This window comes from Pinus tabuliformis, chromosome 4_1 (genome assembly GCF_031772625.1).
Source record: "Pinus tabuliformis cultivar Carrire ecotype Pingquan chromosome 4_1, CPIR1, whole genome shotgun sequence".
Classification (NCBI taxonomy): Eukaryota; Viridiplantae; Streptophyta; class Pinopsida; order Pinales; family Pinaceae; genus Pinus; species Pinus tabuliformis.
The window spans coordinates 707588970-707611305 of record NC_142303.1 but is presented as its reverse complement, the minus strand read 5'-3'; the positions used below and the strand labels follow the sequence as shown (position 1 = coordinate 707611305).

At 37.3% G+C, this 22336-nt stretch overlaps 1 protein-coding gene across 1 annotated transcript; it reads right to left on the bottom strand.

Annotated features, from left to right (window-relative positions):
• Nucleotides 1-1350: 1350 nt before the first annotated feature.
• Nucleotides 1351-9027, bottom strand: LOC149178104 (rust resistance kinase Lr10-like). The gene is made up of 4 exons (XM_089421984.1): nucleotides 8880-9027; nucleotides 8320-8762; nucleotides 3166-3171; nucleotides 1351-2151 (listed from the first exon to the last, which is right to left on the bottom strand). The coding sequence occupies exons 1-4, from the start codon at nucleotides 9025-9027 to the stop codon at nucleotides 1474-1476; spliced, it is 1275 nt and encodes a 424-aa protein (XP_089278110.1). The 3' UTR covers nucleotides 1351-1473.
• Between the last annotated feature and the right edge of the window lie 13309 nt (nucleotides 9028-22336).

Genomic DNA, 22336 nt, shown 5'->3' with positions numbered 1-22336 from the left:
TCACAGGAGGAAAAAATAAATACAGGCAAAGGACTTGAGTTATAAGAAACATCCCTCCACACATCACTTTCCTTGCGTGATACTTTGATGGAGCTGCACAAGCTAGAGCATGTGGTTGTGGTGCATGGTTGCATATGAACAATGAACAACAATACAAGTTATACTAGTCTGGTGGCAATGGCACCAACATGCGTGCTGAAATCATAGCTTTATGGGGACTATTGTGGTTTGGAAAAGTATTAGATGTTCAGATCATTCATATTTTCGGTGATTCACAAGCTCTTATCAATGATATGAATGGATCTTCCTCCATTTCCCATCCTCATCTGATGGGTTGGCTCAATCATATTGAACATCTTAAACAATCATTTCAGAACATTTCTTTTCAACATATCCACAGAGAAAACAACACCATGGCGGATGCTATGTCAAACAAAGGACTCACTGTTGTTGCTGGCATGATATATTTTTGTCTTCTGGAACACAACACCCAACATCATCATTGCTGAGGACACCATCGTTCTCTCATACAGCTAAACTGGACTCTTTTCATTTGGATGGACTAGTATTTTCTGTGTATATGTGTATATCTGTGGAACTCTTTACATCTTTTTTGGTTTTTGTTTTATATGGAACATATCCTATGTTGCCATAACTTATCTATGGTTTGGTTTCTGTTTTTATGTGTAGTTTCCAGATTTGAACGCTATGCAAAATATGCAATATTTAGAAAATATCTGTTTCTGCAGACCCACAGAGTTTTTTGAAATACATGGTATATAAGGAAAAATGGTGCCATTTGTACTGACATTTTTAATACAAGCCAGCCTTTTTTTTTGCTTCCGAAGAAAAAAAACGGATTACAATATAACTTAGCAGGTATAAAAATCTAATTCCACCTAATTATTTTTACAACAAAATCAAATTTCTGGAAAGCGGATTGCAATCTAACGCCTATCGGCTAAATGTGCACGAGAGAACATAAAACAAAGGCATTAGCCGCTTATTATGAAAACCAATATGTTGGATTTCATTGTACTGAGAAAGTATTCAAGTTCAATTTTCGTGTCCATGTTTGTCTTTCACAGAGATGATGCCAAGACATTTATGACTAAATTTGGAAAACCATTACTAGTTAATGGTATTTATCCTATGTTTACATTAAAAATGACTTGCAATGCACTCACTAGATCACAACTTATCAGTAATGCCGTGATATCAAACAGAAATCTGACAACATCGAGTAGGAGACCTAATTTGATTGAGCATTGAGTTTTTCGTAGACTTGCGTCAATGGTTTTCAAGTGCTTGTGCACTCCCTCTGTAGTCAAGTAACCAATTTATGCCATTTGATTGCCCAAAAGTATGGCATGAAGGATCGATTCCAAAACCGCAAGTTACCCTGTTTTGAGTCAGCGAGTCTAGAATAGAATCTAGATTCCAAGTTCAGTTGAACAAGAATTAGAGTAGAATCTAGGTTCCAAGTTCAATTGCACAAGAATCTACAGGGGAAGATACTGAAGGTTTTTCTGGTTCAAGCAAGGAATTGAGGGGCAAGGGAGGATTGGTCACATCGTCTCCATTCCCTTCTAACATCTGGACTACCCTGCTCATACAAGGACGATCGCTAGAGTTGTATTGAATACACCACAATCCAATTTTAGTGAGTCGCCTTGCTTTCTCCTCCTCTTCTGCTTCCATTTCTCCTCCTCCTGCTCCTCTCAATCTTATCCCTAACTCCCCGTTCTCAAGCAGCTTGAAAGCCCATTCAGGAAAGTAAAACTGACTTGAGCGACTCACCTTCAGGCCTATGTTCTTTCTTCCCCCAACAATCTCCAGCAAAAGCATACCGAAACTATAGACATCTGATTTATTGGTAACAGGTCCCATATCTCTATCACACACCTCTGGCGCTACATATCCCGGCGTTCCTCTCCCGACCGTCATTGATATATGGTCTTCTCCCTTTCCATAAGGTTTTGCCAAACCAAAATCTGCAACTTTTGGTGTGAAGTCTGCATCAAGCAATATATTGTGAGGTTTGATGTCGAAATGTATGATGCGCTTGTCACAATCCTGGTGTAAATATGCAATTCCACGAGCCGCACCCAAAGCGATTGAATACAGTTGCTCCCAACTTAGGAGTTGCCCCTTCTCTTTTTGTTGGATATTTTTAAATGGAGAAATACCAAAACCAGATAAAATAAAATTCACCACAGAGACAATGCTCTGTTTACTTTGTCCAGGATCTTTTGCAGACAACCTCTTAAAAAACAAACTCACTCAGAACACAGCATTACACAGTCACAACACATTTCTATTAATTTAAAACAAGCATTCTGTTACATATTTCTTCCTCTGTGCAAAGAGGGAATTACAAAAAAAAACTCTACTACTCTCACAGATTTTCCACTGCTGTGGAAATTACATACACAGCTCTCTGTTCTTCAAAAAACTAAATCAAAACATTACATTGCCATTTCTTTATCGCACTGCTGTGCATTTTTCAAAATAAGAATCGCACTATCTCGTGCCTAACAACCCCACTCACAACATAAAAGAACTACACTACAGCACATAGCCATGTTTTTAACATATGACAACGTATACAAAAAAAACATATAAAAAAAATTTATCGTATGTCATATGGGACAATGCCCATAACCAAAATTAAAAGCATGCCCATAACAATATTAAAAGCATCCACCACTTCTACGTACAGCATTAAAAACATTGAATTCCTCCTACGGCGGTCAACCTTTTACTCCACGCAGAAACTTGATTTGACGCGGGCGGAGGGCAACTTCGGAAATCGACGGCTGAGATCGGGCGCCCTGATTACTTGGCTGATCCAACGAGGTTTGCACACCAACCTCGGGAAAAACAAATGAACTTTACTGTCCGGGGAAAGTGGTTTTTGGGCGTTCGTACATGGGACGCGTGGCGGAGAGTGAGGGTGTTCGGAGCCTCTGCTACGGAAACCGCCTTCAGCGAATGGTGGTGCGGGGAGACCAGGTGGTTTTCCAAAAGACCACCGCGCGCTGTAAAATTACAAATTTAACACTCCCCTTTAATTTTAACAGCCGCGCGTTCGGTCATTCCCAAGCACTTTCTCAAAAATTCGAAACTCTTCTGAACCAGTGGCTTTGTCAAGATGTCTGCAACCTGTTCCTGGGTCCTGCAATGTTCTAGGACAATTTCTCCATTGTTCACTAATTCTCTGATGTAGTGAAACCTTGTATCGATGTGTTTCGTTCTCTTATGAAACACTGAATTCTTTGACAAGGCAATAGCTGAGCTATTGTCACAAAAGACCACTGTTGCTTTTGCCTACTCTTGGCCTAAGCTTCTCAACATTCTTCTCATCCATACTGCCTGACATGCTGCTGCTGTCGCTGCCACATATTCTGCCTCTGCTGTAGATAACGCTACAATGGATTGCTTCTTAGAAGCCCATGAAATGGCTCCTGAACCCATATTGAAAACATAACCGGAAGTGCTCTTCCGATCATCTACACTTCCAGCCCAATCGCTATCTATGTACCCAACCAAATCTGAATGTTCTGAGGCATGATATAGAATTCCAAACATTTTGGTACCTTTGACATACCTCAAAATTCTCTTTGCTGCCTGCCAATGTGTCTCCTTTGGCCTCTCCATAAATCTGGAAATTAAACTAACAGCATACATTAAATCAGGCCTAGTTGCTGTTAAATACATAAGGCTGCCCACAATGCTTTTATACAAGCTAGGATCAAAATCCTTGCTGCTGTCCTCTCTGCTGAGCTTTAATCCTATCACTGTGGGAGTGATTGCTGCCTTGCATTCTTCCATCTTAAATCTGCCCAAAACTTGATTTACATATCTTGCTTGAGATATAAAAATTCCTTTTTCATTTTGATCTACTTCTATGCCTAAGAAGTATCTCAACAAACCCATGTCAGTCATTTCAAATTCATTCTTCATGACTGATTTAAAATTTTCAATAAAATAATTATCATTTCCAGTGAAAATAACATCATCTACATACAAGACAACAATTAAAATTTTACCATCCTTTTCCTTGATGTAGACTGTGGGTTCTCCTTCACATTTGTCAAATTCATTATCCAAGAGATATGAATCTATCCTGCTGTACCATGCTCTTGGCGCTTGCTTCAGCCCATAAAGAGCTTTCTTCAATTTGCACACTTTGTGCTCTTCACCTTTCTTCTCATATCCGAGAGGCTGTTCCACATAGACCTCTTCCATTAACACTCCATTTAGGAATGCTGATTTCACATCCATTTGGTAGACTTTCCATTTGTTTTGAGCTGCTATGGACAGCACTGCTCTCACTGTTTCCATTCTTGCAACCGGTGCGAAAGTCTCCTCATAATCTCTCCCATACTGCTGCTTGTAGCCTTTGACAACCAGCCTTGCTTTATGCCTTTCAATCTTGCCTTCAGCATTGCTCTTGGTCTTGTAGACCCATTTCACACCAATGACTTCTTTGCCTTTTGGTAACTCAACCAAATCCCATGTTTTGTTTCTCTCTATGGCATTCATCTCCTCATCCATAGCTTCTATCCATTTCTTATCTTTAATTGCATCTTCGAAATGAATAGGATCATCAACATGACAATACAAGGCAAATAAGGAATTCATTCCTTCATCATAAATGTCACTTAGATTTCTAAATTTCTTACCTCTTTCACTTGGTGTGCAAGTGCTTGAAGATGCACTTGAATTTCCTCCTTGTGGTGTGCTTGGAGAAGCACCCTCATTGATCCTCAATGGTGTCCCTTGCTGTCCTTGTGTTGGCGCTGCTGTTTGGGGATGAATTTCAGCCACCTCCTCTTCATCGTCATCATGATGCAAACAGCTTTTAATGTTCACTGTTTTCTCTATGCTTCCATCCCAAGCTTCCTCTTCAATGAATTGAACATCCCTGCTGACAAAGAATTTCTTGGTAGATGGGATGTACAGCCTGTAGGCTTTGGATTCATCACTGTATCCAATGAAGATGCATTTCTCCCCTTTTCTATCCAACTTCCTCCTTAGCTGATCCGGAATGTGTGCATAGGCCACACACCCAAAAACTCTCATGTGGGTGACTACTTGCTTTCTCCCACTCCATGCCTCTTCTGGCACTTTGTTCATCACTGCTTTTGTAGGACACCTGTTCAGTATATAAACTGCACAATGTACAGCTTCAGCCCAATACTCATTTGGCAAATGCTTTGCCTTCAACATGCTCCTTGCCATCTCCATGATGGTTCTGTTCTTCCTTTCAGCAACTCCATTTTGCTGTGGGGTGTACCGAGTTGTGAACTGTTTATGTATTCCATTTTCTCTACAAAACTTTAGGAATTCATTTGAGATATACTCACCTCCTCTATCAGTTCTCAATACTTTTATGTGCAGCCCGCTTTGGTTCTCCACAAGTGCTTTGAAGTTTTGGAATTTCTCAAAGACTTCACTTTTGTTCTTGAGGAAATATATCCAAGTCTTTCTTGTAAAATCATCAATGAATGTCAAGAAATATAGGCTGTCAGCTAATGATGGAGCTTGCATTGGTCCACACAAGTCTGAGTGGATAATCTCTAAGGGTGCCTTTGCCCTTATGCTCTTACCTGATGGAAAACTTTCTCTATGTTGTTTGCCCAATATACAACCTTCACAAAGGCTGTCCGGCTTCTCTATCAATGGTAATCCCTTTACCATTCCTTTTCTGCTCAATAAGTTTAGACCTCCAAAATTTAGATGCCCGAATCTCAAGTGCCATAACCAGTTCTCATCCTTTGGCACGCTTTGGAAGGCCTCTTGGGTGACTGCTGCCATTTCCCTTTTGTTCTTCATGTCTGCCCTAATCCGGAGAGGGAACATCCTGTTCCTTGTCATCTTCACTTCAACAATGCATCTTTTGCTGGGTGGTATGTCCATGATGGTGCACACATCATTTACAAAGTAAACATTGTAACCCTTTTGGATAAGCTGTCCAACACTCAATAGATTACATCTCATTCCGGGGACATAGTATACATCTGCTATGGTTTTCCTTTCTCCTTGCTTTGTAAATATTTTTACCTCCCCTTTTCCCATAACAGACACTTTACTATCAGTTCCTAGTGTGACCTCTGATTTCAAATTCTGATTTAAGGCTGAAAAGAGGGCTATATTCCCTGTCATATGGTTGCTGCAACCTGAGTCTAAAAACCATATGTCCTCACTATGTGTTTCAGCCATGTTACAAGCTAACAGGACATTTTCTTGACTGCTGTTTTCTCTTGTAACATTTGCATTTTGTCTGCTGTTCATATCATGTTGTTTCTTTCTACAATCACTTGCATAATGTCCATACTTTTTGCAATAATAGCATTGAACATTAGATTTATCATACCTTTGTCCTTGAGCCTGATACTGATCTCTTTGTTGGCTGCTGCCTTGACCTTGGTTCTGATTTGGATTGCTGCCTCTTCCTTGTGCATTTGATGGGCTGTTCCTTCCACCTCTGTTCTGGCTTCTGCCTCTTCCTCTTCGGTTTCCTCTTCCTTGACCTCTTCCTCTTCCAAAGGACATCTGGGTCTTGAAGGCTTGCTCAAGGGATGAGTTTTCATTCCTACTCAACCTCTGCTCATGAGTTATCAGTGATGCATGTAGCTCATCAACTGAATAGTTTGAGAGATCCTTTGTCTCTTCAATAGTGGTAACTATGGCATCAAACCTTGAGGGTAAGACCCTCAATATTTTCTCCACAATCCTTCTATCTTCAATTGTTTCTCCATGAGTTCTCATTTGTGTGATTACACCAATCACATGAGTGAAGAATGAGTCAATGTTATCTGACTCCTTCATGTTCAAGTTCTCAAAATCCTTTCTCAGCAATTGTAGTTTTGCTATCTTCACTCTCTCCATGCCTTGATAGGCTGTCTTGAGGGTTTGCCATGCTTCATTTGATGTTTTAGCTGTTGCTATCCTTGGAAATATACTCTGGTCTACTGCTAGATGCAACAATAAAATGGCCTTTGCATCCTTCTTCCTATTGCTCTTCAGCTGATCTCTCTCTCCCTGAGTTAGTGCATTGAACTCATTTTCATTTGCTACTTCTTCAAACCCGGATTCAACTATTTCCCATAAATCTTGAGAGGCAAATAAAGCTCTCATGGTTATTACCAGTAGTCATAGTTCTTCCCATTAAACTGTGGGAGCTGGGTGTTGAACATACCCATGCTTGTGCTAGCCATTCCTTGACTGTGTATTTTTTTAAAACAACTAACTGTCTTCAGCAATAACAAAAGAAATGCTTTTGAAGAATCCCTGAATCCTGCGCTGTCTGAGTCTTCTAACTGCCTGAGAGGTTTTGCTGCTGCAACAAACTTCTCCCTTCAGCTTCTTTAACTTCTTTAAAGAGCCTGAACCTAGCTCCGATACCACTGTTGGATATTTTTAAATGGAGAAATACCAAAACCAGATAAAATAAAATTCACCACAGAGACAATGCTCTGTTTACTTTGTCCAGGATCTTTTGCAGACAACCTCTTAAAAAACAAACTCACTCAGAACACAGCATTACACAGTCACAACACATTTCTATTAATTTAAAACAAGCATTCTGTTACATATTTCTTCCTCTGTGCAAAGAGGGAATTACAAAAAAAAACTCTACTACTCTAACAGATTTTCCACTGCTGTGGAAATTACATACACAGCTCTCTGTTCTTCAAAAAACTAAATCAAAACATTACATTGCCATTTCTTTATCGCACTGCTGTGCATTTTTCAAAATAAGAATCGCACTATCTCGTGCCTAACAACCCCACTCACAACATAAAAGAACTACACTACAGCACATAGCCATGTTTTTAACATATGACAACGTATACAAAAAAAACATATAAAAAAAATTTATCGTATGTCATATGGGACAATGCCCATAACCAAAATTAAAAGCATGCCCATAACAATATTAAAAGCATCCACCACTTCTACGTACAGCATTAAAAACATTGAATTCCTCCTACGGCGGTCAACCTTTTACTCCACGCAGAAACTTGATTTGACGCGGGCGGAGGGCAACTTCGGAAATCGACGGCTGAGATCGGGCGCCCTGATTACTTGGCTGATCCAACGAGGTTCGCACACCAACCTCCGGAAAAACAAATGAACTTTACTGTCCGGGGAAAGTGGTTTTTGGGCGTTCGTACATGGGACGCGTGGCGGAGAGTGAGGGTGTTCGGAGCCTCTGCTACGGAAACCGCCTTCAGCGAATGGTGGTGCGGGGAGACCAGGTGGTTTTCCAAAAGACCACCGCGCGCTGTAAAATTACAAATTTAACACTTTTCTGGCGAATATAAACTTCTCCAGAGATCCATTAGCCATGTACTCATATACCAGTGCGCTTGTAGTGCTTTCGAAACAATACCCCACCAGAAGAACCAAATTGAAGTGATGGACCCGTCCAATGGTAGCCACTTCATTCATGAATTGTATCTCGCTGTGCCTGTGCCTATCGAGAAGCTTAACAGCCAGTGGAGCACCGTTCCGAAGCTTACCTTTATACACCACACCATAACCTCCTTCTCCCAACTTTTCTCTAAAGTTGTTTGTGATCTTCTTGAGGTGAGAGTGTGAGTATCGTGTTGGCATTTCATGAGCATATTCCTTCAGGAATTTCTCCACCACCACTAAATTAGAGCTACCAGAAAGTCTTTTCCCCTTTGCATAACACGTCAAGAACAGTACAACTATTGCTGCTAACGCAATTCCCCCGAAGGAGCAACCTGCAGTTGAATGAAGAGATTGATATCAATGTGATATTTGTCTAACTGTAATGAAAATATTAACAGTAACCAGATATAATTCAGAGTGATATAGGAATAGGAAGAAATTATATATACCAATTACAATGGCGTTCTTCATTTCCCGACCTGTAAAGCCACCATGACAAGTTGTTATTAGTATCGGCAAAGATCCTGAGATTTCACAGAATGTATAGCCGACGGCACACACATATCCAGATTCAAGCTTAATGGTAGAATGGATCATATCTGAATATATTGACAATAAAATTCAAGCGCTGAGCTTTGTAATCAAATTTGCACACGCGATCGGAAACCTACCACTTCCCAGGCATTTGTCGAGCTGCGTGGAGCCATCGCGACAATAGCATAAAAACTTTGCAGGTTCGGAAATATTATAACCACAAATCCCCTTACTACCCAAACAAGCGCGGCACTTTCGATCTCTGTTCCGGTCGACATCCCATGCTATCTCAAAACCGATGTCATTGTATTGTTCTTGCCCCGGTAAAGAGTCAGCATTAATGGACAGGCTCAGGCTAATAGGTATTTGAAGATATGCTCCACACAGGCCTGTTTCGATAGCCTGTGGTGTCAAGCTGTAATACCATAAATCGCCACAGAATCTTCCCTGAACCAACGTTGAACTACTGTCCACTGCACTTTGATTGCAGGACCCCCAAACCGAAAGATTAGTGGATGTATTGGGGCGGATATGAAAATGTGAACCGGACCACAATAAGTCATACTTAGCTGAAAGACTGCATCGACCACCCCAGTAATTAGCGTGGACAATTGTCATGCTGTTATTGCTAGTATTAGGCAACTTACTGGGCTCCAATATCTGATATTCGTCTCCATTGATATTAATCACAGGATTGGGGCCCTGGTCACCACCTGGTACACACTCAAGCTGGAACTGAGGGTCACCACAGCCGCTGTTATTTTTACCAAAAGGATAGCTGAATTCAAAGGAGCCACATATATTATTCGAGACACAGCTCTCGTACTGACTGCCCAGACACGCTGTTGAGCAGAGGAGGAGGGAGAACGCAGCATGAAGACAGAGATAAGCAAGCAGAGTCATTGAATTTGAAATTGGTCGATGAAGAATGCGTACAATCATTCTAATGCTCTACTCTGTTTTTCCGTTAGAAATAGAAAATGATCAGTGGCTGCTTCAACGTAACAGGGTTGGGAAAATAGAATGGGGAGGGAGATGGAATGGAGGAGAGTGAGGAGAGAACGAATAATGTGATTCAATAAATAGAATGTCCGACCAAACTGCTGAACACATAGAGTGTCTGATAGCTTTACTGCGTTAGAGCCCAACAACCCCAATTTACGTGAAGGGAGACCGAAAGTCTTATAAAAGTAATCCTCCAGATCTGACGATGGGACTAAAATCCAGGGTGTCCAATTGGACTAACTATCGCAAGCGGTCTAACAATTTTATTAAAAATCAGAGATGGAAAGGGAGATGGTGGTCGACATGGAATTGCACCACGTAAATTCTACGATGAATAAAATTCAAGATGCCTTGTCGCATGCCTCCACTGAATAGTCCTGGTTGACTTAGTCTGCTTCTGAGAATATTGTTTCAATCACGCGTGTTAATAATGTGACAAACCTATAATAAAATAAGTGCTTAATGCTTATACTGAGCTCATGCATATTGACTTTTTAATTTATTTTAACAGTAGTTTATGTTTGAATGATCTACTAATCTATTTTAAATGAAAAATATTATAAATATATTTTAATTAAAATATTCCGAATATAACACTAATATATTTTGAACAAAAATCATGAGAAAATTATTTTAAACAAAATATTAAGAATATCGAATCCCTTGAGATGCAACTATCTTAATAAAGAGATGTTTCAATACTTGACGAAGGCACGAAACTCCACATTCTGCCCGCGACAAGCTATCCAATAAATAGATTAAAAAACAAAGATGAAATGGGAGATGGTGGGATTGAGCGAGACAACATGGAACTGCAGAGCGGAAAGTCTAACATGTGAGGTAGACTTCGGAGCTTCACCGATGATAGAGGAAGTTTGCTTCTTCAGAAAGATTTAAAAGTAAACATGCGCTGTCCCATCCGAATCGTCGTCGTTTTCGAGTTCGTTGACCAAGTTTAGTTTGCCAGCCTTCAAAATTGATTTAGCCCGCTTCTTGCCCCTTCTAGAAGGGCTAAGAAAATTAACAATATCAAAATCATGGGAAAGTTAGATTAAACTTTTGTTGACTAAGTTTGGTTTGCCAGCCTTCAAAATATCAATATCGTGGGAAAGTTAAATTTTTATATTTTAAAAGGAAGGAAATATTTTTAATAATTTATTTATTGTTTTACAAAATTTTAACTATTAAAATGGTTTGCACTTGACTAAGTTATTCTAAATTAGTAGATTGTATTTTTTTGCCGTAGTCTAACTAGATTTATTTTTGTTCTGAAAATCATGAAAATTTTGGTAGGGATTTTTGTAAATCCACCTTAAAGTTGTTAAATTTGAAGATTTTGGGTGCTCCAGAGGTTTTTGAATGGGTTGAATCCATTGCCACCTTTAAAAAGAGGTTTTTGATCATGCTGAATCCATTTCCACCTTCAAAAACATGATTTAAACACTGCCTCTACAGGATTTGTTGATTTTTTTGCATTCTAGTCAAAAGTGATGCAATTCCTCCGCTAAACTTGTACTATTTTTTTTTCTATATGATAATATGTATAATTAATTATTAATTATACCCTATTTTTTTCTATATGATAATATGTATAATTAATTATTAATTATACTAGATATTATTGTTCTTCCATTGGCATATATATTTCGACTATAGGATGGATGAAGGTTTGTTGACCTTTTTTTTAATCAACTGCTTAGTCTATCGTGATTAAATGTGAAGCAAATCTGTTTGGAATATGCTTAGTCTGAGTGGTTGATTGATGACTGTGTGTAGGGGAGCACGAAGCCGTGGAGTTTAAATTGAATTAAGTAAAAACTAGCAATTGCCCCAAAAGGTGCAAAGAAAGGCGATAAATTTGTTAAATTGGAAAAATTGTATTTGGATTTCCATAATCAAGCAAATCATAATTATTATATTAAATTTATGTTTTTTAGTGTATTTTTGTTTATATATATATATATATATATATATATATATATATATATCGACCAAAATTCAATTACACATGTATGTCACATGTTTTCATTTACTAAATTTTAGTATCTAAGGGTTTGATCTATAGAGTTATGACCACGAAAAAAGTTTTTACTACCAATCATATTTGCGAATTAATATGGGAGTGAAGTACCTTAAACAAGCCCTATAACAAATTGTTTGCATTTCAAGAGTCAGTGTATTTTCTATATATAATATCTATATCTAATTTTGCTTTGGCAGTGAAGTACCTTAAATAAGCCCTATAACAAATTGTTTGCATTTCAAGAGTCAGTGTATTTTCTATATATAATATCTGTATCTATATTCTGCTTTGGATCACAGTCACAAATTTTGAATTCAATTTAACTTTTGAATAATATATTTTGTTATGGCTTTCCAAAATTCAGAACTTTGGCCCGGTTACTATTGACAGTTAAAGGAAAGCCCATAAAAATCAATATATGCTCATCTTGTTGCAAAATAAGGTCAAGGCCAATAACACAGAAGGTAAATCATAAAATATAATGAATAGCAACATTAAGAGTAAAATATGTATGACGAGATTAAACAACTAGAAAAAATTTCTACTATATTGTTCTATGAGTTACCCATTTATACAAGCAAAACAAAGCATGGAAAATAGAATATAACAACCGCAACAATTGAATGTTTCCCTACCCATGGTGTGAGACATAAAGAACACTAAACTACATGTATGAAGCCCTTCCTCCTCATCATGAAAAGCTTTGTCTCTCTCTTCATTTGCAATTGCATCCTAGTATTGTTGATACTGAGAGACCAAGGCATCCTTGTAGTGTACCCAAGCTAGTAGTTTAAAACAATAATACCTAATAATTACTTATTGAAGTATTGTAATAAAGCACTATATCATATAGTACTAACTATGAATCGAGTTCGTTGGGTTGGGTTGTGGTTTAACGTAGAGTTGGAATTCTTGCCCCAAGTGATGACCCATGTTAAAGTGGATGACCAGATATTTCTGAGGTGTGGTTCGTGTTAATGCAGCACTAATGGTTCTATGGTAACACAGAAAAGTTGTGATTAATGGTCGTTGATGTTAGTGAGATCTTTGTGGATGAAGCCAAGTGTAACTCCTTAGTGATTACAAAATATATTTCACTCACTTGCAGCGTCATACCCAAGGGTTTTCTCGTAGTAAAACTTCTATGCTATAGAGTTTGGCACCCTCTTCAATCAAAAGGGGTTTATTCGACTTAAAAAATAATTTAATATAAATTTTGAATATTGGTTCACAACACTTACCATTACAAAAGTGATTGAAAAATATTAGATGAGCAAAGTAATGATATTATTAAGTTTAATGTCATTTATAAATTATAAAATATATAAATATAATATTTTATATATTTAAATAACATTTTTGCTACTTTACTTCTACCAATACCATAAATATAATTCATTATTTAAAAATTATGATATATACATGATGAAAATTGTAGCACTCAGTTCTATGATCAAGTTAACTAACTATACCATGATCAAAGTTAACTCTATATATATATATATATCCATTATCGATTTAAATGATAAAGCTTGTGTTTGTATTTGTTTTTGTTTCGTTCCCTTTTTTGATATTATTTCTTTAATATTGTTACTTTAAGATCTTTGTTAATATATTCTCCTAATATAAATAATTGTTCATGACAAGTTCTTGTTCATTACAAAAGTGATTGAAAAAAATTAGATGATAAAATCAATGATATTATTAAATTATGTGACAAGTAACATTCAAAGGTGTTTCTCATATATTATTATTCACTTTCTAATCTTAAACATTTCAAAGGTTTATCACATGTCTTTTCTACCAATACCCTCCATTCTTTGATTTTTTCAAAGACATGATCTTTATTTTTTAAAGAAGTACATACAAGTATACCTAGAAAAATCTTTAGTGAAATTCAAGTCAAAATGCACCTTGCACATGGTAGTGATGGTTTGTTTAGGGAATATAGGGCACTCTAGACAAGTTTATTTAAATCTTTGTTATCCAATATTTTTTGTTTCAAACAATGCTTAGTGATACTTCCCAATCACACACCCTTCACATACATCATCAAAGAAAACAAAAACTTTAATAGTTAATCTTTATTATAAAAGTATACACAATTTGAATGTGTGGGTTTTCGAAATTAGTAATCATGTTGTTGATGCAATACTTATTGATGTACATTGTGTAGAATTTTCCAAAAGCTTTGATCTAAAATTCAAAAAAACTTTGTGTCCCTAATAATGGGTGGAGTGTCATCTCAAAGTATTAAAGGTTTCAAAACTCTACAAATTTTGTGTCTAAATGAATTACATCAATAACACAACCTATACAATTACCTAATTATCGACAAAATAATCAAAATTGCATCATTGTAAATCCATTTATTCAATATGCTTATAATAATCAACTTAACATGAAATTATTTTATCATTCACTAATGTATATTATTGAATAAAAATTTTGATATATATATATAACCCCACATGTGCTCTATGTTCTAATATGAAAGATGTTGTAGTGTTAGATAAATAAATATACACATTTAATATTTATAGCTTTGTTAATAAACCTTACACTAAAAAAACCAGCTCCACACAATTATGACATTTGTGCACTACCAAACGAACACCACACAATTATGACATTTGTGCACTACCAAACTTTAAGTGACACCTTTTTCTCTTCTCAACATTATTTTACAGTTTTTAAAACTAAAAATGAATTTCCAAACATCTTCTCATATATAAATTATTTATAATTGCATGCCACACACATTTTTAGTTGCATACAAATTATTTATAATAACAAGTAACAAATACCTTAAGAAATGGTATGGAGTGCACTTTCGCACTCTTCCAATCTCCATGGAAATTTAAGAATATAATATTTCAACCTATAATTACACCTCCAAAACTAATTATGAATAATTCAACCTATAGTGTTTCCTTATAGATTTTATTTATTTGTTACGTCACCCTTCAAGTTTGATTCAATGGACGACTTATCACAACCTAAAGTGTTCCATTATAGATTTTATGTCTCTGTTATGTCACCGTTCAATATTTGACCCAATTGACGACCATTGGGTTACTTTGAACTATTAATTTGCAATGGAAGTCCTGACATTTGCTGTGCAATGAAACATCAATGACCCTGGAATGAACATGAGTTTAGTTGTGACAGTTCATTCAACTTGATTTATTACGTGCATGTTTTGTAAAAGATGGTGTAAGATGTATAAACGGCTTTAGAATGTTATGTGGAATTTTTTTTAGGTTGGAGTATTTGAAGGTTCATTCTAAACTATTTTAGATATATGTTTTTGTTAAGATGCTTCACATTCTTAACCAATAAAGAAGATTTTATAAGTATTGTTATCCCTAACTAAATATCAAAATTAGCAAGTTGGAACTTCTATTTTTATAAAATGAATTGATGTTAAATAATTTTATCAAAAACATCAACTTTACCATTGATAACAAAAAAAAATTGATATAATAATACACCACTGCTTTTCCTCCCAATTCATCACCACGCACCATGACGGTGACTATTTTGGGTGAACACCATACACTATACATTATCATCTTTCCTGTTATATCTTTTTTATGTTTATGTGAAGATGCTTCGCATTGGGCCATTGTTGGCCATGATTACTCGCTAGATTGCCAGTGATATTTGTTTGAATATGTCGAGAGGCCTGGTTCTCGAATTATATAATTGGGGTTTGATTATTCATTATGCAATGATAGCTATCTAATTCGATACTTATCTAATTCGATACTTCAGAGAGAAGCATCTATCTATGTTTTATTTTGAAGGGTTGGAGGTGTATTACTGACAATTAATATAATGAACAAACATACACACAATTATGAAAGATGATGCAAACAAATATTGAGACATAGTTTTCCCTTCTTTACAATGCATTTGAGCCAAGGTGACAAAAGACAACAACCAAGACTGAATAAAGTATCAATGACCCAAAAAAAAATATTACAATTAAAGAAGATTTAGTGCCCCTCTTAATCCTCATTTTATAACTACATGAAAGGTTACAATTGTACCTAAGACGCAGAAAAACAACGGGCGACGGTAGAAGCAACGGAGGTAGAGGGTTCAGGGGTAACAGTGGTGGAAGCAACATGCTCAGGTCTACACAGACGATGCGCCTAGCCTCAAGATTACATTGGCGATCATATTGGTCATGAGCCTCTACTTCATAGGGTTCATCACAAGCCTCAGTATCATCGTCAAGTTGTATGACTACAGATCCAGAGGAGCGTGAAGTACATGAAGAGTATTCAACAAGCGACGATAGTAGCCACGAAAATTCATAGAGCTTCAAGATATTAAGAATCAATGCTCAGTATTTTCGATGTATACACTTCTCCACTCCCATTTCGACCAATTCCAAGTTCTCAAAAGCAACGCCAGTGAAAACCATAGAGCCATGACCTACTTAATCCATAGGTCTAAGTAAATCGACAAGTCTTTCTTTAAATATGCCCTGGAACTTCGGTGTAAATATGGTGCAAAAATGGCAAGTGCAAAGGAAGAGGGTAGGCATAAAAATGTGTGCGCATGTGTCACTCGGAGAGAAGAAGAGTAGACGAAACGGTCAGGTGCAATAATTTAAAAGAAAGGCCTATGGGCCTAAATATTTCAATGTGGGAGCACCTACAACTGGTAAGGTAACATGGAAAATTTAATTTATGATGTTTACTAACATGCCAGAATTTAATTTACAATGTTTAAAAAAAATATTTCAGTGTGGGAGCACCTGCAATTGGTGAGGTAATGTGGCGTAATTTAATTTACTATGTTTACTAACATGGCATTATTTAATTTAAATTGTTTAAACATATTTTTTAATATTAAATTACAAACCAGAACAATGCATGGGGTGTGTGATGTCTGGTAATGGATCATTCGTTTCGTGGGTCATTATAAGTCATCACTTACCCATCGTCTTTTGTCCCTTCATTTCCATAGATTGTCTTTGAATTTTCCCCAAGTGGTTGGTGGTTCCTTCTCATTCTAATGTTTCTTGACTGTATGGTCATTTCAATTGAACCATTATCGGATCCTGCTGAGGAAGCGCAGTCCCTCACTTTCACTCTCACTCTCACTCTCACTCCCACTATTCACCATCCTTGTCTAGACCACAAGGAGGAATGAATCCTTTCAAGGAACATTGACACATTTGATCTAATAGATGTTTTGTCCAACTTTCCAGAGATTTCAGTGGTAAGCACTTCTTCAATTCTTATCCAGTTGTTGATTTGGTAGAAAATATCTTCGATGCTTAAGGTGATCTTCATGTATGTAGTGGCTTTGTCCATGTTGAAGTAATTTTATTGGATAAATTCTAACAAAATAATAAATAGAATTTTTTTTTATTGAATACATTCTAACAATTCAATAGAGAGTAATTTTCCTCAACATTCGCTATTTAATTTGCTCGGTCCTTTCGTTATTAATTTTGCTCACACATTTTGATCTGAAAAGGTCAACATTTTATATTAAGTTCCCTTTCCCCTTTTAGGCATTGTATCATGCACTTCCAATGGATTATGTAACTATTAAGAAGCTCCAAAACAAATTCAAAGTTGATGTAAAGTTTAAACCAAGGTATAGTACAAGGAAATTATGGAGAACCGCGGTTAGTCCCAACAGCCAAGAGGAGTTGGCCTTCAGGGACAGTTCGTGTTCGAAATACCATAAAATATGCTTAAAACTTTGTATGGTGAAAGGTAGGTTCAGGAGAAACCTAGTCCCGCCCTTTCACTAGAGTAAGAATAATTATTTACACTAAGCTAGCAACTAAGATAATAGAAAGAGATGACAGGGTCGTGGGTTGTAAATTATAAATCCAAATAGTAAGTCACGACAAAACAAAAATACATTTTTAATTGTAATGTACCTGTTAAAAGACTCAAGCATTTTATGATTTAAGGCTAGAAACTGTAATAGATCTTAACAAATTAAATGGTAAAAAATATGTACATATTTTTTCTTGAAAATTTTAAAATATTGGAATGTAGATGTGTGTTAATGTTATAGGAAATTACTTTACAAGTAAACTGTGTATGAATATTTTATGTTAGAAAAATAAAAATAATTTTATTGGGAAAATATGGAGAAGCCACTCAAAGAGTTAAAGTCTTCCTAGTAAGAAAAAATAGTTAAAAAAATTAGTTAGCTGAGAACCAGAAATAATTAATAGCGGGAGATAAATGTTGCTAATCTGGTACTCATTGGAGAGGGATTTATTGTGGGAGAGAAGGACAGTAAATACCCAACACCAATGGGAGATAGGGTATGGTGAAACCCTAACAAACAACAACATTATGCTTGGGGTGGATAAGGACCTCTGGGTCTGCAAAAATATGGTGAATCTAACTGGAAGAGTCAACAACTCGGGTTAGCTAGATACATTCTAGCTTATGGTTAGGAGGCTTGAGGATTCTTTGGTATATTTCCAAAATTATTGAGATAAGTTTTTAAATCATGTTTTGGTAAATAAGGATGGTGTTTACGGTGCTGGACCCACCAACATGTCAAGGGGATCTCCCCGATAAGAAGTCCCAACTAGACCTCAGACCATTTGGTGTAGGAGTCCCAACAGTGGGTCGTACGGTATCGCCTTGACCGCGGTTGCACGCAAAGGTAAGTAGGATGTCCTTGTTGGTAGCAAGGGTGTGAAATGTGCCAGAAGCCAAAGAAGGTGCATGAATGGTTCTAACACATGGAAAGTGGGATGAGTGCACCCCTTGGAAACCTGTGGAAACATGCAGCTTGGAAGGGAACACACGAGCAAAGATGCATCACAGACTCGGAGGCAAGTGAACCAACAATCAAAAGTGATGGTTAAACCAACAACACATCTTAGTAAGATTCATACATACATATACAGAAATAGTCTACATACATGCGTAAGAAAACAACTACATATATCATTAGAGTAACCAAGATAACTGAAATACAATAAAAACATACGCATTAAATGTGTTGGCTCTGTTATATTAGGGAGTGAAATTTCCAACAACACAGTACAACCATGACCAAAAACTAGTCTCGATAACGGAATGTTATAGTCACTCCCACCTACTCCTCCAAAGAGATGTACTAGCTCTGCATTGTGAAGAAGTCAAGACACATTACAATACACTTCAAACTTTTCTCTAAGATACTCCTATCGGAAGCTTGACTACCCAAAAGCCTCTACAATGAGTTATGAGGTTCTATAAATAGCAAAGGGTGGGGTGGCCCTTGACATTCCCTTTTGTTATTGTTCACCTACACTCATCACTCTTCAACTACTCTATTACTATTACATTCAACTATCGACACCTGGAATTTCAATCTACAAGATGTTACATACAATTTTCACATGTACCCATGTGAGACAAAATAGTCTTGATCAAGCCATGAAAGACTTGGACAACTGTGGGAAGGCCAACTCTTTGACATCCTCGTGATGGTCGACGGTGGTGAACTGATGCCAAGCTTGGTCGTCCGTGATGGTGTTCATGTACTCTGTGGTGACATCTTTCTGGAAACAAGCTCTTCCCTCTGTTGCATCTGGGTACACTGATTTGGCTCCTTTGTCCAACTCATTTGATAACATGTGCATCATCGTCTTGAGTGCAGCCAGACAAGAGAAATATTGATGCATAATGTCTACATTGATCACTAAGTCTAAGTTGGTGGCTATGCGCATCAACTCGTCAAAGTACATGTCCAACTCTAGTCAGACTTGATTCTTTGTCTTTGCCTTGATGAGTGTCCCAATGGATGGGAATGCATGTGTGCGCACAACAACATCCATGCTTCTGAACACCTGTGCATGTGAAGCCTGTAAACTGGTGATGAGTTGCGGGAGTTCCTCATAGTTCCGGATCTGACTCCGAATGCATGCCTTCAACTCTACCGCCTTGGGCTCCATCAACTTGGGAAAGTGTAATGGGGCTCCCTTTTATCTCATTGTCCATGTTTGCATGCAGTCGACGACAGTGTGAAAATATGACAAGATGCGTGATCTCCCAGCACAATGCTACTGCCAACCTTTGAGATGGACAACTGACCTATGCAGGGTGAAAATTTTGGAATAAAACATTCACATGATTGTCTCGAGAGACGATACCTCATTCAGTATTGCTCTCTTCAACTCTACTCTGGCAGATGCTATAACCTGTTCTACTCCCTGCTTGACCATATGTAAATGCTTAGTCATTCACTCGTTCTCTGCTATCAAGAAGCGAACACTCGAGCTAGCAGCTTCGACATATGCTTTGGTAGCATCAACATTTGCTGTTGGATGCTTGCGCACGTCAGATACAATCACTCGTTCTTCAAACTACGTAGGAGATGCATGGACATTCAGAGTAGTCACTCTACAAGATTGCATAACTCTATGATGTGACTCGTGTTAGGATATTCCTAAATATATCTTCTTCTTCTCATTCTCATGAGTGGCTCATTGATTCTAGAGCTTCTTATCACATGGCCAAAAACAAAGCCATGTTTTCTTCTTTAAATGATTGTAACACCAAAAATATATATGTTGGTGATGATAGATCTCTTAGTGTTGTAGGGACTGGAACTGTTCATATAGACAATGGTCAATTTAATGATGTATTATGTGTTCCAACCTTATCCTGCAACCTTCTATCCGTATAACAAATAATTCATTCAGGTGAAGGTAAAATCGTTGAATTTTCACCTCACGATGTTGTAATTAAGGACCTAAGAGATCCTAGACAGATTTTAGCTACTGGCATTGCTGATGATTCTACAAGGTTGTATAAGTTTCACAAATTTGGGTCATCAAATCTTCCCTCGGTATTTTTTTCTCATAACGATGAACTGAGCAAACTTTGGCATGAGCGATTTGGTCACTTAAACTATCACTCCCTTCAGAATCTATGTAAAGAAAATATGGTGACAGGTCTTCCAATGGTATCTTGCAGAGATGGTGTTTGTTACGGATGTGTACTCGGAAAACATCATCAAGATGGTTTTGAAAAACGTGCCTCTTGGCACGCCTTAGACCCTTTACAGCTTGTGCATAGTGATTTATGTGGTCCACTTCCAGTTGTTTCATTCTATGGCTACAAGTATTTCTTAACTTTCATTGATGATTTCTCTAGATGCACTTGGGTATACTTCTTAAAACTCAAGAGTGAAGTATTTAACATGTTCTTGGCCTTTAAGGCCTTTGTTGAAAAACAATCTGGACATCAAATTCTTAAGCTAAGATCTGATAATTGCAGAGAATATGTTAACAACAAATTCATCAACTTTTGCACTGAGAATGGAATTCAAATGCAACATACTGTTCCATATACTCCACAACAAAATGGTGCAGCTGAAAGGAAAATCACACCTTAAAGGAAATGGCTAATTGTATGCTTCAATCTAAAGGACTTGGTCTTAATTTTTGGGCAGAAGTAATTAACTGTGCAAATTACATAACAAATCGCACTCCCACTAAGGTTTTAAAGAATATCACTCCAGAAGAAGCATGGAGCTCAAATAAACCAGATGTAAGTCACTTTCATGTTTTTGGAAGTGAAGCATGGGCCCATATTCCAGATGAGAAACACAAATCTTTAGAACCTAAGAGTGAAAATTGTATTTTTGTTGGATATTGTGAAGATGTCAAAGGATATAGACTTATTCCACTTAAGTCCAAGAATGTTATCATTAGAAGAGATGTAAAGTTTGCTGAAAATATATTGGCCTACGAGCCTAGTTTGGCGGATGTGCCACCTCTCCCTATCTCTTCTATTTTTGAAAATATTTCTTCTTCAGATGATGAAAGCGAGGATGAAAATCCTCCCCCACCTTCTCAGGATCCTCCTTCAGCTCCTCAGCTTCCAAAATGGGTCCGTGCTACTCGGGATGCAGCAGGTGATCCTACAGATCAGTGACGTACACGTTCTCAGTTTGATAGAGCCTCTTCTTTACTAGCTCAAGCTTCAGTGAACTATGATCCTGACACCTTTGCAGAAGCTTCAGGCCATCCAGATTGGGAAGCAGCTATGAATGAAGAATATCATTCATTATTGGCAAATGATACATGGGATCTTGTTCCTCTATGAAAGGGACGAAAACTTGTTAGATGCAAATAGGTTTACAGAACCAAGTATGGACCAAATGGGAAAGTTGATAAACATAAAGCTCGTCTTGTTGCTAAGGGTTTTTCATAAGTTGAAGGCATTGACTACACTGAAACCTTCTCCCCTGTTGCCAAAATGAACTCTATCCACCTTGTTCTTTCCCTTGCTGCCTCTTTCAAATGGGAAGTCCATCAGATGGATGTTAAATCTGCCTTCTTGCATGGGGACT